Source organism: Podarcis vaucheri (genome assembly GCF_965113315.1).
Source record: "Podarcis vaucheri genome assembly, chromosome: 3".
Classification (NCBI taxonomy): domain Eukaryota; kingdom Metazoa; phylum Chordata; class Lepidosauria; order Squamata; family Lacertidae; genus Podarcis; species Podarcis vaucheri.
The window spans coordinates 44,800,369-44,816,927 of NC_138761.1; the positions used below are offsets into that span (position 1 = coordinate 44,800,369).

The following is a 16,559-nucleotide window of genomic DNA, read 5'->3' on the forward strand; positions in this document are numbered from 1 at the left end:
CCCTGCCATCTCCAACTAGGGCTGGGAGAAATCCCTGCCTGAAGCCCTGGAGAGCTGCAGCCAGATGGTGTAAGCAATGCTGAGTGAGGGGGACCAATGGACTGATTTAGCATAGGCCGCTTTCTGTGTTACCAACAATAATGCATTGGAAGAGAGAGATTGCCACTGAGCAAGACATTTCAGCCAGTGCAGTTGCCCTTAATTTTTTAAGCTTTAAGTGGATGTTAACAAAGCCAAATATTTCTATAAGAAATTTAAACAGAAACCATTTACGTTTTGAAAGCTTCAAATAATAATAATAATAATAATAATAATAATAATAATAATAATACCAATATTTATCTGCCAACCATCTGACCGGGTTGCCCCAGCCACCCTGGGCTGCTCCTAACAGAATATTAAAAACACAATAAAACATCAAACTTTTAAAACTGCCTTATACAGGGCATGCCTTTAGCGTTTGTCCCTGTTCCCTCCTCCACCAGGACAGTTTACTGCTTCCTTCCCATCCATGACTGTCATTTTATTAATCTCTAGTCAGCTTCTTCACAACAATCACTTGACACCATTCGGTGAGAATACATTTCTGAGAAAATGAACACTCCAGGCATGCTTTACAGCCTCATCTCATGAATGCAAACGCTGGAGACTCATCTCCCCTCAAGTGTTTTGAGAAAGTTATGGTGAGTGTAGCATTGTGCACTTGAAAAATTGAAATTTCGGGAAAGGTTGAGTCATGTCAGCCACCCAAGGAGTGCAATAATCCAAGGAGAACTGTTGTTGTTGTTGTTGTTGTTGTTGTTGTTGTTGTTGTTGTTGTTGTTGTTTTAATGGCTGGTTAAGAAAGGGAAAATGTTCAGGGGGAAGGCCAGATCCAGGCATTAAGGACCAAACTGGAAGTTTAGTAAATTGCATGAATTCAATTAATTTGCATGTTAAAACAAGCACTCGTAAAATATGTGTGGGGGATACTTAATAGGCTTAGGACCATGCGTGAGCCAGTAAAGGGAGTTTCTTTTTACCATAGTCTCAACGAAAATTGTCCCAGCAGCTGCTCTTTGCAGTGGTGGGAAGCCTCTGTTAAACCTGTCCCCATGGTCCTGCTTCTGCTCTCACAGCTGCTATTTTCATTTTTTTGTGGCGCCATGTTAATTGAATCCACACAGTGGCATTTCTAGTTTGGCTCTTAGCAGTGTTACTGCTGTTGCAAAGTTTTAAAGAGATGGGCAGCTCATTCTACCATTTAGTGGTGCTGCTGTCTCCAGATAGGTGGGACACCCTGCTGAAAGGACAAGCCTGAAAATCACTATACGAATATCCCAAAGGCACATTATATTTCCTACCCTCTGCTGGGCACATATGTACCTGAAATTTTGGAGATCTAGCACGCTCTCTGTGTAAGCAGTGCCTTTATTGTGATAGTCCTTACTAGAGTGGGGTACTGGGAACTCTTTAACCTCTTTCCCCCCTCTGCTGAAGGCAGCTATCTTTTGCTTGTAGTCACAGCACATTAATCAATATGGAACTACCATCACCTCATCTTTTTTACACCCACACCCACTGTGTGTATAAGATGCTCACATATAACAAAGGTAGACCCTTTGATAATTATTTTCTGGAGACCTTCTGAGTGGGAGCTTCACCAAAAGTGCGGTTGTACCTTGGAAGTTGAATGGAATCCGTTATGGAAGTCCTTTCGATTTCCAAAATGTTTGGAAACCAAAGCACGGCTTCTGATTGGCTGCAGGAAGCTCCTGCAGCCAATCGGAAGCTGCGGAAGCCCCGTCAGACATTCAGGTTCCAAAGAACGTTTGCAAACCGGAACACTCACTTCTGGGGTTGCGGTCTTCGGGAGCCAAAACGTTTGACTTGCAAGGTGTTCGGGATCCAAGGTACGACTGTACGGCTAATTACATTTCTTAGAAAATTTCCTAACTTGGGCTGTAAATCTCTTCCTGTGCAATCCTCAATAGGTGTACTCAGAAATAAGCCCCTCTGAGTAGATAAAGGATTGCAGTTTTTGATGACTAAATCTGGAATGCCTGCCTCAGTAGTTATGCAGCACATTAAATATATTAAACCTTCTATGTTATCATACAAATGTTCCAGAGTAGGTCACAATGATGCTTATTCTTAGAAAGTATGGTGACTAAATGAATGCTCAGCAAATTTTAATTTTGAATCCAAAGGGGAAGATGCTGGATTGAGATATGCCATGCATTTTGGAGACATTCAGTTTAATGAGGGACACAGTTATTTGTTACATGGAGGCCAACTGCTAAACCACTAGACCTGGTGAGGGAAAGGATACATTTGTCCGTTTCGCAAACAGACTAAACAAACATTGGTACTCCCAGGATATACACTTAACATTTGACGTGGAGGCTGTCAAAGTTTCACATCTTTTGTACAGAAATGGAAAGTACTCCCTTTCATTGATTACAGTTTATTTCATTCTTTGTGTTTCCTCTCGGCAGGAGCAATAAATGAAACAGGCATTTATTTTAGTTTGAGAGTTATTTGTTGGACAATTTAATTTCTGCAGGGTAAATGTTGGAGAGAGACAGAGAGCAGCAAAGGCAGAGGGGACCTTGTTGCTCTCACTGTTCTTTTACACACAGTGTGGGTGATGCTGGAAAAACAAAACCAGCCAGTTATAAAGCTCAATGAGGTTTAAATAGTAACTTTGTGTTGACTAGTTAAATAGCAATTTGTACTCTTATCTGTTTTACTGTATTTGAAATGTGTCACAAGCCACCTCAACAACTTCTAATAGCAATTATTATTATTATTATTATTATTATTATTATTATTAGAGTTAGAGTTAGAGTTAGAATTAGAAATACTACTAAATAAAAAATACGTATTTTGTGCTTGGGATAATAAATAAAATTCATAACATGGAGCCCAGAGATATAAATGATAAAACCTGAAATTTCAGTTCAGTATAATTTCTACATTACAACAGAACAAAATTCAGTGCAATGTATAATAATGCTAACTCTACCTACAGGCCAATTTCTGTCTTCTCACATGATACACAATTTGCTGAAGGATCCGTCTCTGTTTCAAACGGTAACACTTTTTTTGCTCCTCACACCAAAGTTTCACAGAAACTACATTTTCTGTTGCATTTGATCTGACAGCTTCCCTTAAATTCATCACAGACGATATCAGTGGCAGCCAAGGGAGTAAAAAAGTCAGCAGAATTGATTTGTTGGAAGATTGGAGAGTGGCAGCCTAGACTGTGGGCACGAGGCTCTGCTGCTGCTTGTCAGCAGTAAGACCATCTAACAAGAAGAGATTTTCTGACTTTGTCGTATAATATCATTTATGTTGCTTCCATTACCACAGTAGAATACTTTCTCCTTGAGTCCACGGGTGGGTCATTTGCGCTCATAAAGTAAGATCAGATTCACTCTCTCAGTGACTGCTGCATCTTTTTTTCTTCTTAAAAGGCAAAAAGTAGGGGAAGCCATGGAAAGCCACAGAACCAGGGAAATTCACATTCCCTTCAGTTCAAATCATTCAGGGTTGTAAATCTTCGAAGCTGCTGGCACATACCTGCTCTTTAGTGAATGTGCCACCGAGATCCTGTCCTCTGCTCTATCAATGCAAGATATTATGTTGACTGCTACATCAAAAACATTACTTCTGGGTAGTGGGTCCACACTTCTGGAATGCTGTCCCCTATGAAATATGAGTGTCTTCAAGTTTTCTGAAGATTTCAAGATGGGAAAATGAAAAGAAGAAAGAAATTCATTCCCCCACTTTTCCTTTTTGATGTGTTAATTCCTGCTGTTGAACGGGTTGTAATGTACTTTTGATTGTATAGTTATTGTGGTTTGAAATTGTGCATATTGCCTCGGAGGGAGGGGCAACTGTGTTCCATAAGGTAGTCAGGCAATAAATAAATAAACACACTAAAACCTAATTGATTTTAGTGGGGTTGGGTACACTTCTAAGGGTCTCCAGGTTTTGCCCTGTATATTAGGATCAAAACATGAGTGGTCCGCGCCCCCTCCCCTCCCCCCACCCCCCCACCCCCGCTTGGTGGCAAAGGAAAAATAAGTTTTATTCTCAATAGGATGGGTGAATATGTCATTTCCGATCCTGCCATGTCTCAATTTTCCAATGTTCCGTTCAGTTTTCCACATTTCTACATCTGTTTCTGGTTTGTTTGTTTTTTAAAAATCTCATAAAATGTGCAAATTTCTCCTACTACCCATTTTTGTGTGCATTTTTGCATATTGTACACATTGATGCAAAAGAATTTCCCCTCATGTAATGCATTTTAGTGTGTTATTTTCAGTAGTATATGCATTTATATGCACGCTTATCACTAGTATGTGCTTTTTTGTGCACGGTAATCGGCTGCAGAACTGCATTGCAAAGTTTGAATAAGTGAATTTCAAAGGATAGCTGTGTTCACAAATGGCTTTGGAAAATGAAAAAAAAAGTTTGCTTTTAAATGTGAACTGAATTGAATTTCCTGATTTTCCTGATTATCAGAAGTTCAGATATGAGATGACTTCTGTGCCATCGCCTTGGCAAAGTGCTACAAGAATCACAGGAACCAAGCTAATGACTGCTGAACTGTCCACAGGGAGATGCTGGTTCACAAATTGTGTCTCTGAATGAGTGAGCCCAGCTGGGACCTATATAATATCATGTCACACAACCTTAATATTTGCCTACTGGTGTCTCTTCTTAGAACAAAATCAACATATTTATTTTGTTTTTGCAATGGCCCTGGACGCTATATAATTCTTTACCTATAATTATTTTGAGAGATTGTAGGTTTGAAATAGGGACCGTAGAGATTCGTTCTCCGAAGAAAATGAAGAATTCAGTCTTGGTAATTAGGCTCTGCACAATCCTGTGTATCTAGACCACCTAACCAATTCCCAGTAGCTCTTAATGAGATTGAGACTTCTTAAATGTACATATACATAGAGTTGGGGTTGCCAGTGTAGCTCTTGTGTGTGCAATGGCACCCTTGAGAGCGTCCTCTGCTGCCCCCTGCTCACTGTTGCCATTGTTTTGAGGTGATCGCCTCATTTAAAAGCTCTCTGGGTATCATTGGAGCAATCGTTTTCCTAGCCACACAGGGTTGTTGTGAGGATAAAAGGAGGAGGAGGAAAACATTCCAACTTGAGCTATTTGGAGAGAAAGTAATTGTAATAATAAATTAGTGAATTATTACATAGCTAGATTTTCTGATATAGCTCATGCCTGTGTGCCCTCCTTTATCTCCTTTTACAGATGTTAAAACGAAGTACTGCAAAAGCCCATTCTGTACGTATTTCCTATAGCTATAAGAAAAAAACAGCATGATAGAAAATTGGCATTCCTGGAGGGTTAATACTGTTCTGTTCACAACTGCCAGAGCAAGTAATTCATCATGCCTCGCCACTGGGAAGCCAGAAGATTCATTTCTGAATAATCAGTGGCAAAAAGAACCAATAAATAATAATATTTAAAAGGTCATTGTAAAGAAGAGATAGAATGTGATTGTCCCCTTCCCCCTTTTTTCTAAAGCCTTTTATGTGAGAATTAGTCAAGAATTTATGGCAAAATGTAGACAATCTGAAATTGCCTTTCATACCATTTTGCACTTATTATGAATATTTATTCGTTTTGCCCTTTATGGCAAGTCTGCAACTCAAGAACATGGAGGGGAGTGAATTCAGAAATGGTCCTTAATGTCGTCTCTTTTGAGGCATTCTAATACTTTAAGATAGTTTAAAAAATAAATAAGTACCACACCCAGGATTTTACATGTGAGCTTGAAATGAAGCCAAGTCAATCAGTGACGAGAACACCTGATGATATGATTCTCTGTAAGCCAAGACAGCTTCATAGAAGATCCCGATGTTAGCTACTAAGTGTCCATGTTTCATCACACAAAGAGCCTCGTTAAATCAACAGCATCACAAATTTGAGAAGCATCCAGATTTTTGAGGCCTTAGTCTTTTCAATAATCACTGCACATCTCACATCTGGACCGGTGGAACTCCTATAACTTCTTATTAGCTGTAGATAGAGTGAAATCTCTGTTCCCATTTACAATAGAGAAGCCCAACCAAAACAACAGGATTCTTTTGTGACCGCAAACACCATGTTGTGCAGTAGAGAGACTTACTTACAATGAGATTCATCATATTTTTACGGTCCTCCCAAGTGGTGATGGCTACAAATGCTAGTTCTGCTTACTACCTTTTTGTACCTCCTCCAAAAATGTTAGGACAATGTGCAGGGTTTTCTCCCATATTATCCTCTCAAAAATACTATGAGGTAGGTTAGGCTGAGAGATTGTCACTGGCCCAAAGGTCACCCAGCAGACTTAATGGCTGATCAGGAATGTGAATCTTCTCTTCCCCTCCCCCTTACTCTTTCTGCTTATCACAGTTTGGGATTAGGAAGTGGATATACAGCTGTGCTTGTGCAGGCATCTGAAATGTTATTTTAATAGTATGAAGTACAAAGTCTGCCACTTGAATAATAACAAGCATCAGATGAAGTAGGAATCGGAAAGAAAGAGATCTGAAGCTGAACATAGGATTATCGAGTGTCAGAAATACAGCTATAAAAATGGAACATAAAAATCCATTGATGTATTAATTAGGTGTTATGCTTTTAACAGGGCAGAGACGTATTAAAAACATTCTTAATAAGGATGATTAAAAGCACATATTTTTAATCATCTTTATTAACCACAGAAGTATGAGAGTTGTACAGCAGTATCACCAGGTAGGGAAGATGAGGCATTCTTGCTTCTTTACCTGCCACACAAAGAAACCGGACTAACAAGATAGGCATCTACAACTTTTCAGCGTGTCTCTTAGCCCATTCCCAGCGCTGACAAATGTCCTTGTGTTGGCTGTGTCTGGAAGTGCTGGTGACACAGGAGCATGAATGCTGTTGTGGGCCAACTGAACTTGGCTGGAAAAAAATCTCATCAACTCTTTTCCGTATGGCAATAACAATTCCGAGTTGCATCAGTCAAAATAAAGCTTCAGTCTCTATGCAAAATCAATATTTTGCCTATGTACATTACTCTAGGCCTAGAGGCAAAAGACTTGCTTGCTAGGCTGGGATTTTAATTTAATCTTTGACAGATTTTGTTACTGAACATGTTCTGTAAATCACATTGGTCCCACTCACATTGGTGCATATTTCATTGTAAATAAATCACACTGGAAAGTGTTCTGAATTGCAAACAGAATGGGATTAGCCACTGCCTTTTGGGGGTTGTTATTGTTTCTGCTCACAGCCCTAAACAGAGATCAAATGAGCACTGGAAATTCCAAGGATTAGGTGCCTTCCAACAAATTTCACTGCAAATGCCAGAATTTTAATTTTTATTTAGCTGGTAGCTTCACAGATAACCTTTGGAAGGCAAGCGGCTTAGGCTGCTGAGGCCCAAAGATGCAGCCTTGGCCTCAATCCAAGCTGTCCTCTTTTAGGGCAGCAAAAGTCGCTCAACACAAGGCATGGCATACACTTGTTCTTTATTAGGAGTGGAGGGTTATTGGGGTTTTTTTGTTTTTTTAAATGTGTTTTGTGTTCTCATTTTGTATTTTTACGTTGTGCACTGCCCTGTGATCTTTGAATGAAGGACAGTATACAAATTTAATAAATAATAAATTATTACCTCTTAGGGATGTTTGCTGCTGATCTTGGAAAAAAACATTTGGTGACAGGGTGGTGGGATAGCCAGTACAGAAATACTGTTGCTATTCTGCTTTGCTATTTTCCTGATTGTGCTATTTTCCAAAGTATATAATCTTAGCCAATGAAACAGGAAAAGTGGCTACAGCTGTTAATACTGGTCATTGACTGTAAGAAATTGATTGATTGACTACAGCTGTCACCAGGCTGTTGAGAATTCTTTTTGTCTCTTCTCTCCTCTTACCCTTGACATTGCTCCTCATTTTTCAGACTTTAGCATCAGTGCTAGTCAACATGCAGTTTTAAACGTATGTATTAAAACATTGTGTGCTTGGGATTAAATGTTTTCTTGCTCAGGTGTTAGCCTGTTGAGCTAGCAGTCTTAATCATGGGTCTTCCATTCTGCAACTGGAATTGCAGTGGAAGGGAAATTAAGTGTTCAACTCCATCACTACCATGTATTGAGCAGGCTGGAAGTCTGGATGTATTTGAGTATATAATGTCAGCAATGTTTAATACTGTACATGGCAAGGCTTGCAGGCAGTGATCCTTGTTGTGTTTCTGGGGGTGCTATAAACACCCGAGGGTGTGCCTGTTTTCATTAATGAAAAGTTGGGAGATGAAGTGCTAATTGAGGCACTACTGGAAATGAGTTTTCTAGAACTGATGTGATCACTTTTCTCCTTCCCTCATTTTTTTGGCAGGAGACTGATTGGTGAATGTGTGAAGCTGTGCTCCAGTAGCACAATGTTAAAGCAGAGAGAGTGTTTCTTGATGCGGCTTTGCTTGTGGAACACCAGGTGACTGGATTGCTTTTTATGAGGCCAAATCTGAGTGTTTTTGCCTTACCAATATACATAGCTGAGGATGGGAGGAAATGTAGATTTGGTCATCATCTTAGTCTTTCCCAGCAATCTTTTGTTTAGATCCCCACAGTGGTATCAACCAGTGATCTTGTAGTAAATAGTAACCTTACTGGTAAAATATTTTAATCCCTTAAAATGTCTATTACTTCCTTGGGGAATCATTTAATTAGCCAGCCTGTCATGGAATCAGCAAGAATCCAATTCCTATTGGATGTTTAAGGCAGTGCTGGCTCTCATGTGCACAATTCCTAAAGTAACTTTGTAATACTGCATTATTCGCCGGCAAAAACCTGCTCCAGAAACCTGTGGGAAGGAACCAAGTGTTTTCACTGAAGGAAGACTTCCAGGGAAGCACAAGAATTGGTAAGATAAAAGTAAACATTTAATGCCACTATATTTTGATATCTTCTAAACATCATATCTTTGACAATATGTTTCACACCTCATATACCACAAAAGGTAAGAGATTCTTTTTTTAAACCAGCAAACAGTGAACTTTACAATTTAATGGCAAAAGGCTTGACATATTCATTCAATCAGTTTCCATTTTGTGTGTGTTTCTCGGTTACTTTTCCATTCTTGTCCTACTGCTGTCTGGGTCCACCCCCTCCCTGTTGGTTCTTTTTCCAGCAAAGCAGAGGTGAGGAACCTCAGAGGCTCTGGGGTCAAGTGCTGCCCCCCAGGCCACTCTGTCTGGCTCCCAGGACTCTTCTCAGGCCACATCCCCCCCCTCTCTCTAGGCCAACCCTCGCCAGCCCTCCTTGAGTGATCTTGCTTGACTGGAATGGGTCTTTGAACCCCGACAATGCCTCTTGGTTGCCTGGATCAAGGAATGGTGGGTACATTTGCATGGAAGCTAGCATGTACAAAGGTAACATTTACATTTGTCTCTTCGGCCACTTTTGTCTCTGGCCCCACCCATTGCTGGCATGCGGCTGACCCCCTGGAAGGTTCCACAGATGGGAATGTGGCTCTGGGTCTGGAAGAAGTCCCCCAGCCCTGTAATGGAGCTTAGGTGATATAGCAGATGATTCGTGTGTAGATCTGTCTTCTTGTGGAACTTCTCGTGACTGACTCAGTAGAAGTGATTCCCCCTAGCAGGGGTCTCTCTCCAACCTTACGTGACTTTATTATACCACGGTTACTATGGAAAAGGACATAGCCACAGACAGAATGAAATGGATTCAGCAAATGTACACTTCAATGCATAGCACTTAGATAAGCATTTCCAATCATGATGGTTAAATAAATTATAAAGTACAAGCAATTCTATAAAGCAAGAACATCCTGAGTTTACAAATAAATTATGTCCTTCATACGTCAAATAGGTGATGGATGTCAGATAGCAGTTTCAGCTTGGGAAATTGGGGAAGGAGCTGAAATTTAGAAAAAGTAGTATCTATGTGTACATAAAATCTTTAGGCGAGTGAGTGTTTTATTCAGATACCCATTCACACGCATATTATACAATATATAAGGTGGCTAAATTCATATAGAGAGTATATGTCATATAGATATAGCTGAAACTGCTTTAAGCACCACTTTTATTACCATCATTTTATTATAAAGTATGCTCCAGAGCTGAGTAGGGCCACTCAAAGTTTACAAAATGCATCCTCTCCTCCATCCTTGGGAGAGGTTGAAAGGTCAGTTTGAATAGGTGTTGCTTGGGCTCAAATAACCTACCATGGATTTTTCCTGCAACAGGAACATCTTGGACCACTTTGATCAAGCAGGCTGGAAGTTAATGCTTGAATCTGAGTACCAGGAATTCAGTAGCAAAAGGTATTCTCAAGATGGTACGTAAAAGAAGTTCATATCAACTCCACTGGCAAATTTGTGGCCAAGTTTGGATAGTCTGACCACAGAAGTTTGAGAAACATGCCACATCTGCTTAGTTGGCCAGAGGCAGATGCTCCAATAAAATAAAAAACTTTCATCTGGAAATAGTTTAGAAAAAAATTGGTTGCTCTCATTTCTTGACTATTAGCTAGAGCAGAGGAAAAATTCTATGAAGCATCATGGGTGCTCAGCTATTATTTTGCAACCTTCATGCAAGGTGGAAGTTATTAGCTAAAAATTAGTTAGGAAATTGTCGAATGAGCCAAAGAATCACAGCCAAGGCTCAGCAGCCAAGTGCAGTCACCAGAGCATATGGGCCACTGCTTTCCCCGCTGACATCTGTGGTAGCGAGTTACCATTTAATGAGATTTTGCTTAATGTTTTACATGTTGCTTATGATCAACAATAACCATTTTAGATGTTGCTTGCATGTGTCTTTCATCATATATGCCATTTGCCATAGGCACATCACTGTTCCATGCCTTGATGCCAAAATGTCTGTGGTACAGCTCTTTCCCTCAACATAGATCAGGGAAATATTTTGCGAGCTAATTTAGCTCACCTGCTTTCCTTCAGTCCTCTGCCAATTAGAGAAGGCCTGCATGGGGGCTCAAAAGGCACAGGGGTGTTGTTTCATTTTATAAGGAGCAAATAGTCACTCTCCATTTTGGTCACACATTCTCTGTTTATATTATACATATAGTGGCAGAGTTAATCCTAGAGGTCTAGAGCAGTGTTTTTCAACCTTTTTTGGGCAAAGGCACACTTGTTTCATGAAAAAAATCACGAGGCACACCACCATTAGAAAATGTTTAAAAATTTAACTCTGTGCCTATTATGACTATATATAAAGTAATTCTCTTGAATAGGAATCAAATAAACACAAAGAAAGTATTTTATAATTACTTTATTATGAAATAGTAAGTAAACAGAAATATGAAAAATTATAAAATACTTTATTCAGTGCGCAACCTGAGCCTGTTTGGCTGAACACAAAGCTGATATTCTGCCTGGAATCGAACGTTGCAGACCTTACTCTGCTCAGCGGGGATTGATCCGCTGATCCCTGCTGAGCCGGCGGATGACAGCTCCGTGTCCGCACTGTGTGCGGAGAGGGAGATGTCAGAGCCCTGCTGCTCTCTATGGGGAATCGGATGAGAGCGGACTGCCTGTCCACTCTCATCCGATCCCATCCGATCTGATCCCCACCCAGGACGGATGGAAAATAGGGTGGACGCAGTCTGGCGCCCGCCTAGTGGGCAAAAATTTGACATTATTTTTTAAAAAAATCTTTTGAATTTTTCAATTTTCCCCACGGCACACCAGGCAACATCTCGCGGCACACTAGTGTGCCGCGGAACAGTGGTTGAAAAACACTGGTCTAGAGTGCACCTGACCTTAAATTATTGACACCTAAATGCATCTTCTATTTATTTTTATAAATGTTTAAACCATTTTTCAAAGGTTTATACGAGGCAAATACAGCCACACAGCTTTATAGGCAGGAGAACATGCATAGATAATAACACAGCCCTCGTTTTAAAATATAGTTTCTATAAAATACAGTGGCATAAATGGCCAGCCTGCTGGTGAGTGGGGGTTGTAAAGGTTTTATGGACAGAGTTTTGCAATGAGCGTCATAAGTTATGCTTTGCTGCTTGTAAGTAGCTGCCCTAACTCAAACACATAAAACATAGCTCTACCACCACACAGATTTCCATCGGTTTATCTATGCACTCTCTTAACCTTATTGTTTTTAGCAAAGTGAGAAGATGTGTGTGCTATGGCTGTTACTTGTTTTCTAATGTCAGTGTTTAGGAATGCAAATAAGGAAAATTGGGGGGAGGGTTTGTTTGACATGAACAGCAAACAAAAAAATACCATACTAATCTACAACATTGTATATGATGTGGACATATGAATGGTATTTCCACCACCCTCCTCAACCTCTCAGGAGCTGCATTTTGCCCCATGGGGAAAATAGTTTCAGATGTTTTCTATGTTTAGAAAATAGCTTGGGGGAAAGTGTTACATTCCCAATTCCCAAAGAGGAAGCATTGGGGCACCTGAACACCACCTTTAGCCTTTTAAGACACTGCCCAACCCTCCATCATCACATCTCATTTGACCCTAGGATTTTGTGCTTCCAAGTTATGCCTGTAATTCAGCAAATGACACTTGCACATGATGCCTTCCTGGTTTGCTCTATCAAACTTATCTTAAACAGCACGTGTGTTCTTACCAGGCACCAAAAGGCCATGAAGTAGCTTTGCAAATGTTGCAAGCTTGTGCCTTGGGAAATTACCTTACTTGCAAATATTTATTTTGCAGGAAATTTCAAGGAATGTGAAGGCGGGTCAGAAGAAAGTGAGGTAAAAAGACTTTGTTCATGCACTTGGATCAGGTAGGGAAGACCACATGTTTTTAGGGCTAGGCTTTTGGAAGTCTTTGTCTGTCTGCACAGAACATAGAGCTGATGTGAGACATTTGTGCCATTGATGTTGTACTGTAGATTCCTCTAATGACTCATGAATAATCTGATGAACTTTTAATAATGCATTTGTGAAGGTAAATTGTGATGCTAGTTGTTTAGTATTTCTGAATGCCTTGTTTTGTGTCTCACAATAACTTACTGAAAAAGAGAAGAGCTGGATCAAGTGGCTTCTCATCTTGGCATGACTACTAAAAAGAAAATTGGCAAATTTTGGAGTTAGTGGAAGATGTTTATCAAGCAAAGATGCAATCAGGTGTTGCCCATTTAACTCTCCCCCTTTGAAGTATTATGTTCTGATCCATATTATATGTACATGTACATGTATACAGAAGCAGTCCTCCTTGACAGAGAATCAAACATGGCAAAAAAGTCTCCTACCCAATCCAGCAGATGGAGCAGTACATATGCTGTTCAATTCTTTAAAAATGTAGCTCACAGATCAGAAAGGAGAAAGGGGGCTGGATTCATTTTTTGCAGATCCACTTGTTCTACTGAACAGGTTTTGCAGCTTTTTAAAAGGGCTGTTTGGCTGGTGCTGTGATGTGTATTGATGTGCATCTAAACATAATACGTGTCCTCCTCGATCATACAAATGGTCCATCTAGTCCAGCCTCCTGTTTCTCATGTCCTCAACTGGATGTCTCTGAGAAGCAGGACATGAAGACTTGCCTTGTTGTGGCTTCAGCACCTGGTATTCAGTGCCTACTGACCTCTCAACCAAATGGTTCCCTATAGCAATCTTGACTACTCTCCATGAATTTGCCTAATCCCTTTTAAATCCATCCTAACTACAGGCCACCACCACACCTGATTGGTGTAAATTCCACAAACTAGAAGGATGCTGGTCTGATCTACCATAACCATTCCAATGTTCATAGACCCAGAGCCATAACAGGTAGGGAATCATTTGCAGTATCTCTGTAACCAAATGAAGGCACCTCTAGAACAAACCTAGACACACCTCAGAAAAAAGAGGCAGTGGTCAATCAACCTCACTGGTCTTCAACTGGTGGACTGAGATGTGCTAGTGGGTTAACAGGAGCACCACCACCATGCAAATATAAGGTAGAAGATTAAGAAATTGGTCCCCAAATTCATATTTGGGTTAAAAGTGGATTCTGGGTCTGAAAAGAATGAAGATACCTGGTCAACATAAACTTGGTCAACATAAACTAAGTAATTATCTTCATTTGAGCATCCATGAAAACTGGTGGTGTAAATATCACAATCTTAGTACAAAAAGTAACAGCCAACAAAAAAATCAGTGAAGACTTCAGTTGACATCACTAGGAATGTTATTTTGCCAGAAAATTCACATGTATGTTCTTTAATAACTAAGTGGACCTCTCCTCTTCCATTACTATCAAATATTTTGGGTTTCATGTACACGGTTTAATATCTTTTTTCTCTTTGAGTGGCCTTACTCTCGTGTGTAACAATAAATGACAGTTAACATTTATTTATATGCTGTATCGGTTAAGAAATATCTCTACAAACACAAGTTACGTAGAAACAGCAAGTCAGAAATAGGATAAAACACCGAGGGAGGGGAAAACAGGCTGTAAATACATTTCAGAAAATGTGTTTTGATTTTTTGTCTTTTTCTTTTTCTTGACTAGCACCATCTGTACACAAGAAAGTATGAACATAAATGTTTGGATAATAAAGATTTGCAAGGCACTTAAGACAGTCTTCCTGTGTATTTTTACTTCAATGGTGCTCTCAGCAGCAGTCGGTCCTACATCTGCTCTTCCTCCCTCTACAGCTATTGTTGAGGGGTAAAGTCACTTCTGCCAGCAGTTCCTATTTACAAACATGTCCTTAAAGATTTCTCAAAGTGCTCTTTCAGGCTAGGAGATTCCACATCCTTATTTCTCAGCGTCTTTGCTTTTCATCATCATCATCTAGTCAATGTATGCACCACTCTTCAGCATAATAAGAGGGGGAAAATCTCTTCCACACACAGTCAAAACATGACACCAACCTTCATCCTCATTCTAGGTCTTTGGGGTGCTGTTCAAAAGGGAGAAAGGGGAGTGGCAGTAGTCCAAAATGTTCTCGAGGTTAATTCTTCACCGGCGCCCAGAAGTGATGTCAAAGCAGGTGATCATCATGAGGTGGGCCTTGCAATAGTTGACACGGTTCTCTAGTCGCTCAGTCACGCACTCGAGAGCCTCCAAGTACTCCAGGGAATCCAACTCAAATACTTGCTCCAGATCAACTGTGGGAAAGGAAGCAAAAGGCCCAGCACATTACCCAAATTGGTAGCACAAGCCCTACATTGCTGTTATCTTTAAGGGCTCATCCGCACAGGTGTGTGTGTTACTCAAGGGACTGGATTCAAAGAACTGTGAAAGGAAAGAGATTGTGCAAGAAACGGGCACTGCTATGACAGGTAGGTTCTATAGCAGGCCTCAGTGGAAGAACATTGTTAGATTTGTTTCAGTTGTCCTCATACAATGCTCCTAGGTTCAGAAAGGCAAGTGAACTTATGAACAGGCTCCGTTGAAAATGCTCATAGCGAGTAATATGCAATTCCCTCACCACATGATAAAAAAATTCCTTCCAGTAGCACCTTAAAGACCAACTAAGTTAGTTCTTGGTCTTTAAGGTGCTACTGGAAGGATTTTTTTTTATTTTGACTATGGCAGACCAACACGGCTACCTATCTGTAACTGAACACATGATAAAAAGTAAGTATTTTATGGACCTTTCATAGCACATGAAAGACTTAAGGCCACAATCCTAAAGCCACATCATAAGAGTTGTGGCAAAGAGGGCCTCCATCAGTGGGAAGGTGGTGTGCCTGGTACATCCACAGGAAGCTCTGTACTGTCAGTGGTGGATTGTTAGTGGTAGGGCACATTGACCCTCACCCCCAAGGGCAGAAACTACACCAGCCCAGGAGTTGGCATAGAGATTTTCCTTCCCACTGTCAAATAGCATTTCCTCAACTGTGGGAGCTCACCAACACCACTTTAGGATTGGGCAGTAGCAGGTTGGCTGCAACATGTGCTTTTATGGATTAGAGCCCTCTTTTTCAGGTGCCCAAAGTCCTATCCTTAGTGTTATTCTCTGCTCTTAGTAGCTAGCAGCAAAATACTTTTCCTTTATAGTTGAGGTACCCTCACCTATTAATTTAGCCAGCTTTGGCTGTATCTTTTATACATTTTGTTTGCTGCTTTATAAGAATCCTTCCTAATTTGAATATGGGATTCTTTAATCTCTTTATGAATGAGCTGTATGAACTCTATCCTTTTCTAGCTATATGTAAAAGAAAAAAACAAATTAATGTCTTACATAAGCCATTTCAACCAAATTTGCCTGAAAGTATTATTTCACAGCAGGAGAGCAGATTTAAAATATAATTCATATGTCTGAGTGATCTGAGGGCAAAGGGGGGCGGGGAGGGAAATCTCATTTTCAGAAGCTCTGGAGTGAGACGCATAAGCGTTAATCTAGTGATGGCAATATTCCTCACTAGAATGCTGCATAATTCCTGGCTTTGACTCTTGAGCAAATAGGCCCACTTGGTTCCAATGTCACAGTTTAATAGGAATTATGCAGGAACAGTTTTAGAAATGCAGTCCATCCAAATCTGCTCCAGGTCAAACATCAGCGCAGGCTTTGCTTATAAACATAGTAGTTCATGACTTAGCTACAGCACCAGTAAAGTTTTGTGT

The 16,559-nt window shown here is 40.3% G+C and overlaps 2 protein-coding genes across 11 annotated transcripts in view; one reads left to right on the top strand and one right to left on the bottom strand.

Annotated features, from left to right (window-relative positions):
- Positions 1-13,091, top strand: part of SMYD3 (SET and MYND domain containing 3) — a 375,419-nt gene extending 362,328 nt beyond the window's left edge. Inside the window, exons 12-15 of one of the 5 annotated variants that reach the window (XR_014217446.1) lie at positions 8,379-8,903; positions 9,281-9,375; positions 10,248-10,339; positions 12,714-13,091. The gene's annotated coding sequence lies outside the window, so the exon portion shown is untranslated. Of the gene's footprint in view, positions 1-8,378; positions 8,904-9,280; positions 11,108-12,713 lie in introns of those variants that run through there. The other 4 variants (XR_014217447.1, XR_014217444.1, XR_014217445.1 and 1 more) reach the window with 4 other exon arrangements.
- A 122-nt stretch (positions 13,092-13,213) lies between these two features.
- KIF26B (kinesin family member 26B) overlaps positions 13,214-16,559 on the bottom strand; it is a 271,678-nt gene continuing 268,332 nt past the window's right edge. For all 6 annotated transcript variants that reach the window (XM_082214955.1, XM_082214954.1, XM_082214957.1 and 3 more), the window contains one exon: positions 13,214-15,097. In XM_082214955.1, coding sequence (XP_082071081.1) covers positions 14,949-15,097 — 149 coding nt within the window. In that variant the 3' untranslated portion in view covers positions 13,214-14,948. The remainder of the gene's footprint in view (positions 15,098-16,559) is intronic.